The 17404-nt window shown below is 37.1% G+C and overlaps 1 protein-coding gene across 1 annotated transcript in view; it reads right to left on the bottom strand.

The window, feature by feature from the left end:
• LOC129258700 (proton-coupled zinc antiporter SLC30A1-like) overlaps window positions 1-15598 on the bottom strand; it is a 33403-nt gene extending 17805 nt beyond the window's left edge. Inside the window, exons 1-3 of the mRNA XM_064098833.1 lie at window positions 15365-15598; window positions 9415-9643; window positions 7975-8169 (exon numbers count right to left, since the gene is read on the bottom strand). Coding sequence (XP_063954903.1) covers window positions 7975-8169; window positions 9415-9643; window positions 15365-15556 — 616 coding nt within the window. The 5' untranslated portion in view covers window positions 15557-15598. The remainder of the gene's footprint in view (window positions 1-7974; window positions 8170-9414; window positions 9644-15364) is intronic.
• Between the last annotated feature and the right edge of the window lie 1806 nt (window positions 15599-17404).

Consider the following 17404-nt stretch of genomic DNA (forward strand, 5'->3'; position numbering starts at 1 on the left):
TAACATTGTCTGAAAGCAATACTTATCCTGAAGGACACACAACAAGAAACAAATGAAATGATTGGACTGTTAACAAAGCAATGAAGGCATCCTCACTAGGAATGCAGAGGATAAAAAGAAAATCAATGAAAGATCTGAGTGTACAAAAATATGTTTTCACTGTTTGCCGTTCAATGATATGTTTTACTTAATATCAGGGCGCGACAAACCCGCTTGCCCGGAGCAAGTGAAAATCATGTGCGGGCAAGCATTTCTCAAAGTCAATTGCCCGATCGGGCAAGTTGTCATTTTGAAAATGAAAAAGATAAATTGACAGTAAAGTTTAATAATTTTTTGATAAATTGCAATTATCGGCCAATTGTCTCTCATACAATGTCATACCAGTCAAAAAGCAGTGGAAACATGTCAAATAAGCGCTAATTTACCGACAAAAGGCGACAAATTATCGCCAGCGGTCCTGTTCGATGGGGGCTGCCATCTTACTTTCTAAACTACAATGTGCGCATGCGCTACTAATCGACGAAGGAGCTAGCTGGGGAAACCCCTCTCTCGCCCTCTGAGCGCATGCTCTAATACATCGGCGCTACAGTACATGTACAGACGTACACGAGCGATCGCGAGCCAGCCGAGTCTCGAGCTGAATGCATGCAAGCTTCGGACTGACTCGGCCAGAACCTGATGTCCCGTATTTTATTCATTTCTAAAACATTTTAGTTCTTTTTTTTTTTTTTATATATAAAAAAACACCAAATATCATTAGGATTTTTTTTATATGATTGGATTGTTTTTATTTGCTTGAAGTTAAAACTTTTTCCTCTTCCTTTATTTTCTATCCTTCTAACCTTCCTTCTTGCCCTTTTTGTTACATATCTATTTTTATTTCCTGATCCTTTCTCTCTCCCTCTCTGTTCATTTTCTTTCTTTCCTTCTTTCTCTTACTTGCCTTCTTGATTACATTTCCTTTTTTTATTTCCTTCATTCCTTCTCCCTTCCACTCGTTTTTATTTTCTTTCTATCTCTCCTTCCATTATTTTCTTCTTATTTTCATTCTGGCCTCCCTTCATTCTTCCCTCCTTTCTTTCTTTCATTATTTCATTTTGTCCTTTAATATTCTTTTCCCTTTTACTTTCTTTCCCTTTCTTCCTTCATTCCTTCCTTCCTTCCTGTATTCTTCTTTCTTTCCAAGAATGAAGGAAACATTTTCTTTCCTTCATTTTTTCTTTTCCTCCTCCTTTTTTCTTACTTTCTTTTTGTCTTTCTCTTCTTTATTTTGACTTTCACACATTTATTCATCTTCCCTTTTCTTTTTTTTTTTCTTTCTATATTCAATTCAAAGAATGATGGAAACCTTTTTATCTATTTTTATTCTCTCATCCTTTTATTAGAACTTTCTTATATCTTTTATTATTTCCTTCATTTTCCCCTTCATTTTTTCTTTCTTTCTTCTCAATTCATCTCTTTTCTTTCTCTCCTTCATTCTTTTGTTCACCCTCCCTTCCAATTCTGTACTTTTTTCACAAGTCTAACACTGTGTAACCTTCTTTCTTGATCTTTTTTGTCGATTGTCCCGTATTTCATTTTGTGAAATCTGGTCACCCTGGCCAGGACTCGGCTTCAACTTCAAACCAAATAAACAATGAGTCGTCAGCCTAAATAGGAGACTTTGTCGTCGTGATCGGCGACCAGAACAACTTGAACAAGAGTCAAGAAAAAGAAATGCCAAGTTCAGCCAGGATAGAAAAGAATAATTAAGAGCAAAGAATTTTTGAGGAAAAAAAATCGGGCAAGCACAGTCAGACCGCAGGTCCCTATGCTAATGAGCAAAAAGGCCAGATTCATCCAAATCATCTCGTGGCTGAATCCTCCTCCTTGCAAAATCTTGTGATTTGTGAGATTTTCTTTCTCTAAGAATTTACCTGTTTTAACCTCAAGTTAAATGAAATATTATTGCACCATCAGATAGAGTAAATTTTATTCTTTCATATTGGTCATTTATTTTGTATACAATATTTTGATAAATAAGTAAATTTCTGGTCTGAAAATGTGCCTCAAAACTGTATTTTCTTCCTCTGTTTTCTTTTGCAAATTGTGCAAAACTTTTTATTTCGAGCCTCAATGATATATATATATCCATAAAGCTGGACTTCTGTACTTTCTCACAATGCCACTCTTGATATGCGGCACCTTTTAATCGGGTCAAGATCACACTTTTCCCACCAAGGTACAAGACAAGATTTCTGAAATTTTGTACTTGCATGAAATCCAGAGTTCTGATTGGCTGGATAAGGTTCACAGAACAACAGGCATGGGTATTTTGAGGAGATTACCACATGGGAAGTGTGACCTTCCCATGAACCCAGGCACTGGAACAGTTGGAATTTGCCAGTGTGTGGTCTCTTTGACCAATCAGAGTGCAGTATTCTTGTTTTCAAGCTGCTTTATGTACTTGGCCAATGAAAAGTGTGATCTTGACGCGATTAAACCATTTCTTATTTTGAAACCTATACCATTTTAAAGCATACATATTCAGCTTTATCATGATCTAAAAATCATTTGGGCTCAAACAAAAATAAAGTGTGAAAATAGCAACTTTTGTCAGGTGAAAATAATTATTTTGTAGCATATTTTAGATAGAAATATTAACCTATATTACAAAATCTTTAAATACATTCAAACACATGACCTGAAAGAATGATTCCTCTTCTTTACAATGATACCAAAATCATGAAATTTGATGCACAATTAGAGCAGCAATGACCGAATGAAAAGAGGTGTTTTGGTCCGCATCAAGCTCATTAAATATGCAAAACATCTCGAGTCATGAATATCACTTGGATGAAAGAAGCCACTTTCTTGGGACCTGCCGACTGACTGAGCAGTTTTTTCTATCGGGCAAGCAGATTTTTTTATCACTTGCCCGACAGTGGAAGTGATGAATTTTTTTTTGTAGAGGCCTGTTAATATGGTTAATGCAATTTTGCACTTTTCCTCTTTTTTTCCCTTCCTTTCTTTGTTTATTCTCAGTTTTTCACTTTTTATCAGTTTCAGTATACTTTGTACCCAAACATATAGAGTACACACTTTTCTCTTTCTCCCAATTTTGACAGTAAACTATTAGTTTACATAACAAATACTCTGATGCTTTGACTTTGCAACATCTCAGAGATAAGATTAACACAAGTTTAAATAAATGTGAAAGCTGTAGCCATAACAAGTTCTTTTTAAAAAAAAACTCTTTCAGTATTTTGTAAAATATTCTCAAGGAGTCAAGATTAAAGTTATCAAATTTAAGTTCGTATTACATTTGACATTTGACATTGTACAACGCCTACTAAGCTTTTTGAACGACAGCAAATGGGAGGCTGAATGTCAAACATTTTACTGTTGCACACGTACCGTCCAAAATATACCTTTACATGGTCAGGAACAAGGTGATGTCACAATCAAAATAAGGATTCAATGCATTTTGTGCTTAGTAAATGCAAATGCAATACGTGTAGGGCTTACTGACTAAATGTGCATTGCTGCTGCAGATCAGATGTGTTTTTGAGGAAAATTTGCTTTTCATTTTCAATAATTCTTCTTCTTTTTTTCACAGATTTAAATAGAAACTAGATTTTAATTCGTCATGCGGACGAATTAGGTGGTCTGTCGTAGGCAGACAAATACTAGTAGATAAACATACATAATTTAACAAATTAGTAGATATAAGATTGAAAGATAAATAGACAGTCAGATAGACATACATATTTAAATAGAAACACATAAGAAAGATAAATAAACATACATAATAATTGAAACACATAAATATATATTAAATTGAAAGATAAATGGATCGATAGACTGATAGACAAAAATTCAAACAGATAGCAGAGATGCCAACTTATGGAAATCAGAATTAGGGAGGATTTGCAACCGACACCAAATTATGTGCGCGTAGCGCACATCTCGAGCGCGGAGCGCTTGACCCTTGTGGCCGGAGTCGAGGGCCCGCCTTAGGACCCTGGAAGCTCTGGGTTTCTAGATGCTCTCTGGTGCAATCTGACCCTTATTTTGGAGCATTTCACATGTTTTTAAAAAAACATTGTTCCCACTTTTTTGACATAAAAATAAAAATATCAAATATGCATTTTTACATGTAAAAAAAATGAGGGGACAATAGAAGAAAAGTACCTGTTCAACTATAATAATGAGGAATTATCCTCTTTATTATTATTAAAGCGCGGGTAACGTCTTCCTCCTCGCTGGTCCCTTGCTTGGTGAAATAAGTCAACAGGGTACTAGTGGAGCTCGAAGATCTCGTCTTCGCAATGTCCGTATGCCGTTTGCTCCCTACGTGCTTCCGAATATCATCACGACCTCCGTGCTCAACTTTAATGTCCACGCTGCAAATTGTGCAAAATGCATGGTAGATTCCTCTTTCCGACTTCCGAATACACGGGTACTGGAGACTGTATTCAGTCTTATACTTCTGAGACCATTTCTTGGTCTTCTTTTGTTGATTTTCCGCCATATCGTGTCAATATTAACCCATGATTACGCCGAAATCACACACCGATATTCCATCGCACGACTCGACAAATCCAGCGGCCGCGAGCGCACACGCCTCGCGAAGCTAACCGGGCCTACCGGCCTGGTGCACAGTGGATTCCTGTTGGGCATATCACATGCACCAGCTTTTCGCTGCTCCTTATTTGTCTGCCTTTCACACAGAATTTAGTAGCAGCGAAACGTAATGGAGTTACTACATGCTAAAGTCAGCAGACGATACATGTACTTCCAATCCAATTCGATCAATGCAAAAAAAAATCGTAATTTCGGGAGGATAAGGATGGTAATCGTAAGGGCGGGAGTTGGGATGAATTTTCGGGAGCCTCCCGATGAAATCGGGAGGGTTGGCATCTCTGAGATAGATATACGATAGATAGATAGAACATAGCTAGATAGAAAATAGATAGAGAGACAGACATACAGATAGAGAGATAGAAAGAAAGATAGATAGTTAGATAAATATATCATGTAGGTAGATAGATAGATATAGATAGACAGATAGAGAGACAGACAGATATATAGATAGAGAGAGAGAGAGAGAGAGAGAGAGAAAGAGCGAGAGACAGACAAATAGATTGATATAGAAAGATAGACATTTTCAAACGGATAGATATATATTAGAGAAATAGATAGATAGATAGATGGATAGATAGATAGATAGATAGACATATTTAAACAGATAGATATATATATTAGACAGAGAGAGAGAGAGATCGATAGATAGACAGATAGATAGATATACTGTAGGTCTACAATATAGACAGACGTACATATGGATAGATAGATAGAGTGAGAGAGAGAGAGACATATTCAAACAGATAGATATATATTACTTTAGACAGAGAGATAGATAGGTATGTCATGTAGATAGATAGATAGATAGACAGACAGATAGATATATTTTAACATAGACAGCGGATAGACGGATATGATTAGATATCAAAAATGTAATTATAATCTGTTTTATTTTGCAATATTTTAACTATTCTTTATTAGAATTCTTATAATTGATCGTGCGCAAGTAAAAAAAAAAAAAAAAAAAAAAAAAAAAAAAATCATGTTCACCCGCGGACTCGAACCCCTGCCCGCATGATTGAATGAGATGCAAGTCTGACGCCTAACCGATTGAGCTAGAATATTTCCCATAGACTTTACACGTAAGGAAAAAAACGAGAATCTCGAATCCAATTTTGCAAGTGAATTACGGGCATGATCCCGGCATCTGATCGAAAAATAAAGGCAACACTCCCGAAAACTTAGAATCTCAGCTACCACATACTAAAAGCTCAGGGATAACTGACAAGTAAAAATGGAGATATGACTCACGAAATAAAGGAATGTAGAATCTAGTTTTGAGAAAAAGTCATGTCCCATAGAGATTACACGCAAAATGAGTAAAAATGACACGCCTTTATTATTTGCAATTATTGAGGATGATCCGTTTATCAAAATGAAAAATAAAGGCAATAACTCAGAAAGAGTAAGACCTAAGCTACAACATATAAGAAATTGGGCGAAATTTGATCAATATTCACGGAGTTAGAGCCAAATTTGCATAATTATAATGACGTCATAACACGCAAAATGGATATTTTGACTTCCGACGCCATTTTGATGACGTCATAATATACGTTAGGGTCAAATGAGACATGAAATCATATGTATGATTCATATTCTATCGAAATATGAAAAAAAATTGGGGGTCCCCGTTCGATCTGAAGAGCTACAGTGAATTTTTAATAGGCATGTTTTTGCCCATATAGAGCCTATGGAAAGAGCTCACGCGCATGCGTGCTGCAAACTTCAATGGGTGCTCATTCCCTCATTAATGATCGTAGAGAGCTGATCGAGGTATCAATTTGATCAGAATTATATCAATAATAGATACGCATAGAAAAAACAGCGAATTTATGCTACGTAACGCCGTTACGCACGAAAACGCGCGCACATACGTGCGCGCGCGCAACATCTTGAAATGCTTCAAATGACCTGAAACGTACCCAAAAAAATTTATAGCCCATTTGGAGAATTTTTTTAGCTTTGACGCGCGCGTCATGACCTTTACATGACCTTTGATGACATTGACAGACGACCTTTGACCTAAAGTTTATTTGATGTGAATATGATTGACTATCGAATATCAGTTATGTAGATATGATCAAATTAAGAATTTTACAAAATGGCGTGTAGATGACGTCATCATGACCAGGTGACCTTGAAAAGCTACGTATGCCGTCTCTATGATGGACTCTATACATGACAAAAAATTCAGCAATATTGATCCAGCCGATTCTGAGAAAACTTGGCGACAAACATAGGTGCAAAAAATAAATAAATAAAGAAAGAAAGAAAGAAAATTCTGACGAAATTAAGAGGTGATCTGTCATAGACAGACCACCTAAAAATTGATTGTCTGTATTTTCGTTGTACTTCTGAAATGTTGTACATGACGAATAGAGAATATTTGTATTGGTGCAATGGTACAACATTTTGCATTTGTTGAAGGAAAGATACACTGTACACACTATTCAACTCAGCTACCCCTCATTGAATAGAGCATCTTTCTTTCACCAATAATAAGCGAAATCTCACATAATCAATATATACAAATAATGAATGTTTATGAGTGCAATGGACAGAATAATACTTCATGAGGTGAAAGATGAAATGATCCATTCATTTCATCTTTCACCGAATGAAGTATTTTGTCCATTGCACAAATGATATTCATTCATGATTTGGTTTAAATGATACCTAAAATAGATTATTTTTCATATGAAATTTGTGAATTTTGATGCAAAATAATTATGTTCATGCAGTGCAAGCTCGGTCTGTTGATTGTCGTGTACACACAACATGCGCACTGCAAACACGAGTGGTTTTACTTGTGGTGCCTCACCGTGCCTGCAGTCTGGGTGCGTGCATGCAATGGAAAAATCGTATGGATCCAACATTGCACAGTTGATGACGTCATTGTAAAACGGGCTGAATGATCAATATCAAATGACAGGATTAATCTAGGTGTCATATAAAGCTAATTGAATGTCTCCATGTAAGATTAGCTTCAATTTGAAACAAATTTGGCCTTTGCCCCAAAATAAAGGCATGCAATCATCCCAAATTGTATTAGTATTCCTACAATTAATTTGAAATAAAACTTTTCTTTCACATTTTCAGCAAAATGCGACATGCTCCAAAATCTGATCGTGAACTAGTGTAGGTGTAACGTGTGTGGAGGCCTTAATAACATCCACACACCTTCCATCTTCCTTCTCAGCAGTGTTTCATTCTGTGCTTTTCATCAACAAATTAACTCTGAAACAATCAGATTCAAGGATTATGGTAGCTAATATTTAGTGGAATTCAATGATATTTTTGCATGAATTGCTGATTATACCAAGCAAAATGCCTTTATTAGCTTACCGTCATGTTTACTCTGCTTCCTCTGAGGTTTATGATTGACTTCTATACCAGCTTCTACATCATGGGTCCCATCCTGTACCTTGGTTCCATTGGCTAAGGCTTCCTTCTCATCAGGTTCTTTCACTGATTCATAACCTTGTCCCTGGCTGTGACCATGGCTACTTCCACCACCATGACTGTGACCATGTCCCATACCTGAAAATAAAACAAGAAATTTGCGAAGGTATAAACAAGGCAAACGCCAAGCGTTGTCTCGCCTGCATATTGCAGTCATGAAGAGACTGCATGTCAAAACTATGCTATATGACTTAGATGGACCTCTGTTAGGAGTTTGGCGATCCCACCTCGAAGCTATAGAAAGTTATTGTGTGTACAACACAGCACAGTGCCAGTCATGGAAAGTTCATTGACCTTTGACCTTAATCAAATTCAACTCACATTCGAACTTGACCTGCACCTTCAAGAGATGGACCTCTTGTATGAATTTGGCAATCCTACCTCGAAGATATAAAAAGTTATTATGTGTACAACACAGCACAGTGCCAGTCATGGAAAGTTCATTGACCTTTGACCTTAATCAAATTCAACTCACATTTGAACTTGACCTGAACCTTCAAAAGATGGACCTCTTGTATGAATTTGGCAATCCTACCTCGAAGATATAGAAAGTTATTGTGTGTAAAGCACAGCACAGTGCCAGTCATGGAAAGTTCATTGACCTTTGACCTTATTCAAATTCGACTCATATTCAAACTTGACCTGTACCTTCAAGAGATGGACCTCTGTTATGAATTTGGCGATCTCATCTCGAAGCTATAGAAAGTTATTGTGTGTACAACACAGCACAGTGCCAGTCATGGAAAGTTCATTGACCTTTGACCTTATTCAAATTCGACTCATATTCAAACTTGACCTGTGCCTTCAGGAGATGGACCTCTGGTATGAATTTGGTGATCCCACCTCGAAGCTATAGAAAGTTATTGGGTGTACAACACAATTGTTGACGACGACGACGCCAACGCCGCCGGAAATAGTGATACCAATGTCTCGCTCCGCTACGCAGGCGAGACAAAAACTAAGACTAAAATATACTTTTTGCCCCAACAGTCAACACTACGTGTTTAGAGAACGATTTGCGCGAGGACGGTGTGGGAGGTGGGGCCGTACTAAACCCAATGATGTAGGTAAAGGTAAAACTGACGACCGACGTCCATGACATAACAATCAAAATCTCGCTGTTCTTCAACTTGTTTAGGGGTTCAATTCAGGGAATAATTGCCAAGAGTATCGTTTTGTTTCCAATACTTGTTAAGGGTAGGGTTTCACACTCCAATGAGAAAATTACATGTACATATACACATGTAGCTCCTGGAAAACACCTGAATTTTCCCATCTCGGACCATACATGCAATTAATGGTGTACTCTGATTTAACACTTACCATGTGAGCTAAACAACAATATTCCTAAAAGGTTGACTGCAAGACCGACGCCACCAACAATCAAAACCAAGAGAGGGTCTGTGATTTTATCTCCCATAACAAGACGTTCAACGGCATCCACTAAGATAGTAAAGCACAGGGCAAAGAGAAAGACTGCGTTGACAAGAGCACCAACCACCTCAGCTCTTTGCCACCCATACGTATTCTTTGGAGTATCACGCTTGGCATACTATTAAAGGAGAATTATATCAGAAACAAAAAAAACAAAGAAATAATTATAATGTTGTGTCCTCCCTTTCACTAAGAGGAACATGGAGAGTTCATTGTACATGTGACACATCTGTACATGTAATGTTAAAGCCCCCATCACACTTATTCGGAATCAGCAGGAATCAAGCAGAAGCTGGAACGAAAAAAATATTTAAAAAATCTAGAAATTTTTGGGAGGAACTTATGAATTTACCAAACTGGAGTTGGAATTCAGTAAATTGACCAGGTGAATCATCATACACTAGTCAAAATGAACCGCAATGGAATCAGATTGATAATTCGTGCTACATTCTTGGACATTCAAGGGCTCAAGACGCATTCTAAATATTCTGAGTGCATTCGAAATATTTTTGTCATTTCTTTTGGCCATCCCGAAGGTTTTGGTCATGTTCAAAACATTCGAGGGGTATTTTCGAAAGGTGTTCGAAGTAGATTTAAATGACCAACTGGTGGTCGAACAATGGTGCTTTCATTCCGGCCAATTCTGCTCGATTCAGAATAACTGTGATGGGGGCTTAAAGATGAAGATAACAAGTTCCATAAACTTCCCAATCCATTCAAGTACATTGCACACAGAACATTTTTCCCATTTTGTCCCGTCTCACAACACCTATTGATGAATTTAAAAACTAAAACCTGGTATTCTATTAAAAACTAAAGGCACCTACAATAATTTTGTATTGAGTATGAAAGGAAATGAATACTTTTGATACATTAAAAGTTGTCATATTAAAAAATAAAAGAATGTTTAATAAGGTGAACACATAATATAACATTTTTACAAGCTTTCAAGTTCTTCCATCTTAAGGTTAAAATTTATCAGATTACCTCAAGAAAAGAGGATTAACATTAATTAATCATTAGGCATCTTCTTTGATTTGTAAAGTGTTGTGGAATTTATTTCATGGTCAAAATTATATGAAACAGATTGAGGCAATGTGAAGAGTGTTCTGAAATGACCCAACATAAACTTACATTAGTTCAACCCTGATGTAAAGGAGGCCAAGTGAAACTTACTCTAATCCCCAACATCAACGCAAAAGCCTAATAGGATTTGGAATTCATACTTAGTTATCCCGATAAATCCTTCAATCCTGTCAGTTCACACTAGGTATACATGTATGTGTGTACAGGTTAAACAGCTGCATGACCATTTACTGACCATGTACATCTACATGTAGGAATCCACAAAGCACAATATGTACATGTACATGTAGGTTTACATGATCAGCTTTCAAGAATCTAGTAGTAGTATTATTCCCTCATCTTTTGAATCTCTCAAAGTTCCTCATCACTCTGTTTTGCCTCCTCTCACTCTACATGTATGTCTCAGGAGTATCCTGTTTCTCATGTCCACACTGTTTAGTACATGTACCTGTACATGCAGGGCCTAATAACACCCTGCCCCTTCTCCAATCAGTTGATGGTGGTTGTCATACTAAGTAGCAATCTAAAAATTATTGATCTGAGGGCAAACTCTTAGTTGTCAAGTACCAAAATGCCCCAATTCTGTGAACAGGAAACATTACAAAGTGCTCTTCATGCTTGAGGAGCATTTCATGAAACAAGTAGCCTGTGATTTTACTGACAGCTGTTATAAGCTACTGAATTCATCGCATCTGATTGGTTCAAGGACACATAAGTGAAAATCATTGACTACTAATTGCTTTGTGAAAACCTTCCCCGACCTTTTTAAAGTAAAAGGAAAGATCTCTCAGACTTTCTCCTGAAGGAAATTAAGAGGATTTAAACTGCAATCTATTTCTTCCTGGTTATACATGTACAGTATGTACATTTCATCAGTTTGACTATCTACTGTAAAAAAACAGTGAATTATTTGTGCATTCCTGAAACAAATCATTTGCAACATTTAAACTACATAATGTACAGGTGCTTCAGTCCTTGAGCTGCTACAGTAATACCCTTTTTACACAGGATTTTCTTAACCCCGGACTATCGCTAACCCCGTACTATCCTTAACCCCGTACTATTTTTTTTCCTTTTCACACATGCCAAATTGTTATCGCTATCCCCGGATAAGGAATGCTTGCTTTTCACACACGAAACTCGCTAACCCCGGACTAGTGGTTTTTGTCGATCATTCGTAGTACAAGTACTTCACTCGTACCTTTTTACACACGCTAAAATTTCCTTAACCCCGTACTATAGGTGGGGCTAAATTGCCATTTAGCCCCACCTATAGTACGGGGTTAAGCTTAGCCCACTTTCGTTTTACACTAGCGATCTTAACCCCGTACTATCGCTCTTAGCACCGCAATTGCTGGGATAACCCTGCCTTTTTGCAGGGCCAAATAATCCCGTACTAAAGGTGGGGTTAGCCCACTTTGCAAAAATGCTGTGTAAAAAGAAAGTGGGCTAAGCTTAACCCCGTACTATAGGTGGGGCTAAATGGCAATTTAGCCCCACCTATAGTACGGGGTTAAGGAAATTTTAGCGTGTGTAAAAAGGGTATATAAGTATGTTTTTAGAACATACTTGTACATCAATCATAGTCTGCACGCACAGACCTTTGGTTTTCATAATTTGCATTGTGCGTACATTCGCTGTACTGCGGCTGCCTAATAGTGTTCAATGTCGGTTTCCAAATTTAAACGTCAACATGAAACATGATTACAAAACGTGGATATAATGAGGAACAAAGGGTGTGTTCAATGTCCTCCATTCCCGGTCGTAAAAGTAAACGTCTTTCAAATCATGATTCCGAGGAAAATTTAAACGTCAAAAAGATGCCTTTGTAAACGCAATCAGCTCGAATTTTACGACCTTGAGCGTCGTGAATGCGACATCGAACACAATTGAGTTTTGACACGTCTTTAATTTTGTTCTCGCAGTTGAAGCCTACACAAACAGGTGCCAGAACTGATCTTTCTTGTGATGGGTCAAAATGTTCACTAAAGCTGAGCTCACCACTTTATATTTCGACACTGAACCAAGCCTTGAAAGAAGCGGGCGCTGAGCGCAAATTCGCGCTCATAAAGCCATCAATTGCGCCCATGAAGCCCCAAAATCATCAAAATTTTGATGACCGGGCGCAAATATTTTCCAGGTAATTGCGCCCACCGTGAGCAGTGAAGCCATATCATACATGAAATTTGAATATTTGAAAAGCCAAAATCAAGCAATTAATGTTCATACTTCCAAAAGAACGACATGATACTAAATTGAAGACAAAAATAAAGAATAGAACATAACATTTTAATAAACGGAACATGTTTCGAGGTGTCGCACCTCATCATCAGCCTGAAACAGAGTCATTGGTATTTATACAGTTAGGATGTCAAGTAAAATTTCAAGAATGTAGTTACATAAGATTACGAGGTGTGAATTCAATTGTTAAATGGAGTGAGGTAAAAAAATTTACAGTGTCTATGGATTTATCAGATAGGGGTGGGTTAATTAAATGGATAACATTATTTGGTAATTGTACACCTGTTGGTTTAGTTGAGGTTGTTTCCATTTGATGAAAAGGCCTTCTTTTATTTTTAGTTGAAAATCTGTTTGAGCAGTATCGAGAATTTTGAAACAGTGGGTATTGCATTCTGACAAGCATTGGGGTGATTAATTAATGTTCAATTTACGATAAGCACAGTTTCAAATTGCTAAGTGCGTCTTTTTTTCTGTACCATGAAAAGTTAGCTACGTCCGTCTTTTTTTTCTGTAATACATGTGAGCGCGTGCTTCCGGTAGCGGTAACAGTTTTTCCATACTTCACCATGTGCAATTTCTAATGCACACATTTCCAGTTGGGATTATCATAATTCTGTGATATAGTCATTCGAATTGCACAGGAGATAAATCCCTGTTCACAGCACATACGACATGCGAGTCTTTTATCCTCACAGTCGCCGACTTTGCTTGTCAAAACGGAGCCTTAATAATCCAAAATCACTTCGCTCATAGTTGTGAATTATAGCTTTTTAATTTCTTTCTTGGAGAGGGGTAAATATCAGACAATAAATCATCAAACAAGGCTCCATCTAAAAAAACAAATAGGACGCCGTGTACTTGAGTGTGCTGCTTGCATGTTGTTAGCTAGTCAGTTTGAGCTCATGTTTTCTGCCAGAGCTCTGGGTGAGAATTCTATCAGTATTGGCCTAAGTGATGGTGACTTTCCGTTTCAGATAGAGTTTAGATTTCATGTTAATTTTTGAAAACTGTAAAAAACTTTATGATTTCTTCATTTTGATGAATATTTAAGTTATTAATGAATACATTTTCACCAAATTTAGACTCTCCCAGAATGAAAGGCATTTTCTGTGGAAAGCTTAAGGTACATGCCTACAATACATGTACATAGCCTGTGGCTATGTGCTGGAATTTGAATAGACTGAGTTAGATTTTGATTTCATTTCTTTAACATAATTTATATGCAATCCAAGTGCACATCACAGTCACAATCACACACAAACACTCACCCACACCCATGATTCTAACCATGAAAAGAAAACCTTTAAAAAAAAAAAAATTTTATTTATTATTATTTGATCTGAATTCTCTCTTTCTCCATCTCTCTCTCTCTCTCTTTATATTTTGATTTTATTAATTTATTTAGATTTTTTTTTTTTGGGGGGGGTTCATTGTTCGTGGTTCATTAAACTGAAAAATAAATAAGCCCATGCGTGTGTGGTTGTAAAGGGGATGTGGAGTGAGGGTGTCAAAACACACTTAAACATTTAAATCTGATTTCTTAAATGTTTGAAAAAGCCTACTTCTTAGCATGCTATTCATGTACTAATTAAAAAATTGCAGGAGCTGCGCTTATTATAAACAAATTTGCAGTGTGGTTCACCGTTATATTATTTTTTTCAAATTGCCCCTGGTTCCAGAAAATTGCCCCCGGTTCCTGTAAAAGCCTGTGGGCCAGGGTCAATTTTTTTTGAAAAATTGCCCCTGGTCTGCAGCTGCTTATTTCAAGGCTTGCACTGAACAGTGCACCGCTGATCACGTTTGTGTTGGGTGATTTGTGATTGAGTTTTCAATCATGGTTCATGTTGACATTAAACACTATGGCCCGTATTCTAAAGTCAGGTTTAACTTAGACCATGGTCTAACTCTGTGCTTAAATTATGGGAAGCCAAAAGTGTCAAAATTTTTAATAAGTTGTTTGTTTCTTATGTTTACTGTGCTCTTTCCTGATTCTTCAATGGTGAAGACAATCATCTATTTATACTTCCTAGACAATTATGAATGATTTGAGAGCCAAATGAGCTGAAATATGATATCTCTACTGTTAGTGATTTATGTATTAACAATTGGCTATCCATACTTAAACCACAACTTTAAACCTGAGTTTAAGTTAAACCCGACTTCAGCATATGGGCCAGAGAGTTTGGCATCTACCGGTAGTCTTCATTCTAGATATAGTATACAATTAGTTAAACTTTGTGTCATATTTGAATCTGTACTCACAGACTTTCTATTTGGTCATAAAGTCTGCTCTAGTTTGTAAATAAATACAGATACAATTCATACAAACAAGTTTATAGAAAGAAGAGAGCTAATTTCATTAAATGATTCACAAGTTTTTTCTTAAATCTTTTTCAATTCTTAAGTTTATGTAAATTATGTTTGTAAAATATAATCACTGGTAATGCCAAATTTATCAAATATGTCTGTTGAACTAGATAAAATAGAAGAAAGTGGAATTGAAAGGACCTACCCTGACTGCTACAAAGCCGACAATAAGAGCTATGATATCAGACAGCATATGAAAGGAATCAGCTACCAATGCTAGGGAATGTGTGATGTATCCTACACTAAGCTCCACAAAAAAGAAGCTTGCAGTCAGCAGCATCATCGTGATCAGACGGCAGCTCTTCGTTGAAAGCACAGACTTCTTGGGCGAAGTCATCTCTTCGTTGTTGTTTTCAAGCTTGACAAATTGCTGCTTAGAGAGAAAAAAAGGATAAAGGAGATAAAGATGTCATTTTATTTGTGCATGTAATACTGGGCTGTCCTAAAAGGCATAACGAAACTAGACATATTCCCTTCAAAAGATGAGAACATAAATTTATATCAGAGTCTATTGCATATCATGGTGGTAACTTCAGGCACGCGATCCAAGGGGGGGGGGGCGGGCGAGCCGGCCCCAGCCCCCCTATTTTTGGCAACCAGTCATGTAGGCACACCACGCTACCGCAACTGCGCGCACATCAAGACATTTTCCTGCACATGTGTGTCCTGCACTCCAGTAGCTCTGCATAGGAAGGAGGATTACCATATGCGCACAGGTACAGTAGGCCATAAAACAATATTTTTTAAATGCTTTAATAAGATGTCCGGTTTTCAGGCCTTAATATCAACAGATTTCACGCTCTCATTAATATTAGATTAATTGATAAGGTCACAGTTTCATGAATTCCTAATTATGAAATTGTCCCTTTTTTCAGAATGGAATATCGATATCGACAAGTTCATCTTGCTCTTATGAAGAGGAATAGGAAAATAGTCATTTTCATATGACAAAATATTCCCGGATGCTACACCTACATGTAGGTCTAAATAATATTTGAAAAATTGGTTCACGATTCGCGCTCGCATCATTAATGAATTACGATCCATATCCACTTCACCATTTCCCTACGATGCTTGAAATAGTGCTTAAATTGACCCTTTTCGGATCGCCATCAATTTTTTCAGCTCGCGCATTATTGATTTTCATAATAAAAGAAATGTATTTAGAATGCCCAGATTCTAGATATAAATTTCAAGAACACACGCACACAATAGATACATGTCCGCAGTTTGTTCTTTATTCAAAACATGCTTAAATTATCCAGTTTCATATCAGAATATCAAAAATTTTATTGATTATTGATGTAGGAAGATACATGTACCTAATTAGTCATCCTGTTTGTGATAAATTGACAAAACATGACTAGTGTGTCCCCCCCCTATTGGCAAAAGCCGGATCCACCTCTGAACTTTGCCAATATTGTAACTAATACTGGTACCTTTAGGGCCCAGTGCTGGAGCCCATAAGTGGCTGAATGTGCCTGACCCTTTATATATGAACCAGCAGAGAGACCATGGCCTGAGCTCTAATTTATGGGAGACTACATAGTATGTATGTAGGCCTAGTATGGAAGGAAACAAGCATGTCCAGTAACATTGGTGAAATCAACTCCAGAGCAACAAAAGCAAATTAGAGTCTGTTTTACAATATAAAGTGTAACCATGGACTATGAAATTATATAACAAGAATGTACATACATATTGTACAATGTACATGTACATGTATGGTATGGTACCATTCACACAGGATCCCGGGGGGGCCACTTACATTGACGAGTGGATACCATGCGCGACCAAAAAAACACGTAAAAAGGGTGTCTTTTTCAAGATAGGGCACGTTACGTACGTAACGTGATAAGGGTGTCAAAAACACAAAAATATTGAAAAAGGGGTATCTATTTCGCTCGGAAAAATATACGTGTTTAGGGTCAAATTTGCGGGGATGATAAAACAAAATAAAAATGTTTGATAAAGGATGTTCTTTTTGCCCCAACACTACGTGTTTAGATTCCGATTTGCGCGAGGTGTGGAAGATGGGGCCGTACTAAACCAAATGGTGTGTAAAGGTAAAACCGACGGACACGTGACATAACAATAAAATATTGATGTACTTGTTTAGGGGTTCATTTCAGGGAATACTTGCCAAGAGTATCGTTTTGTTTCCAATACTTGTTAAGGGGTGCAA

This window comes from Lytechinus pictus, chromosome 4 (assembly GCF_037042905.1).
Source record: "Lytechinus pictus isolate F3 Inbred chromosome 4, Lp3.0, whole genome shotgun sequence".
Classification (NCBI taxonomy): domain Eukaryota; kingdom Metazoa; phylum Echinodermata; class Echinoidea; order Temnopleuroida; family Toxopneustidae; genus Lytechinus; species Lytechinus pictus.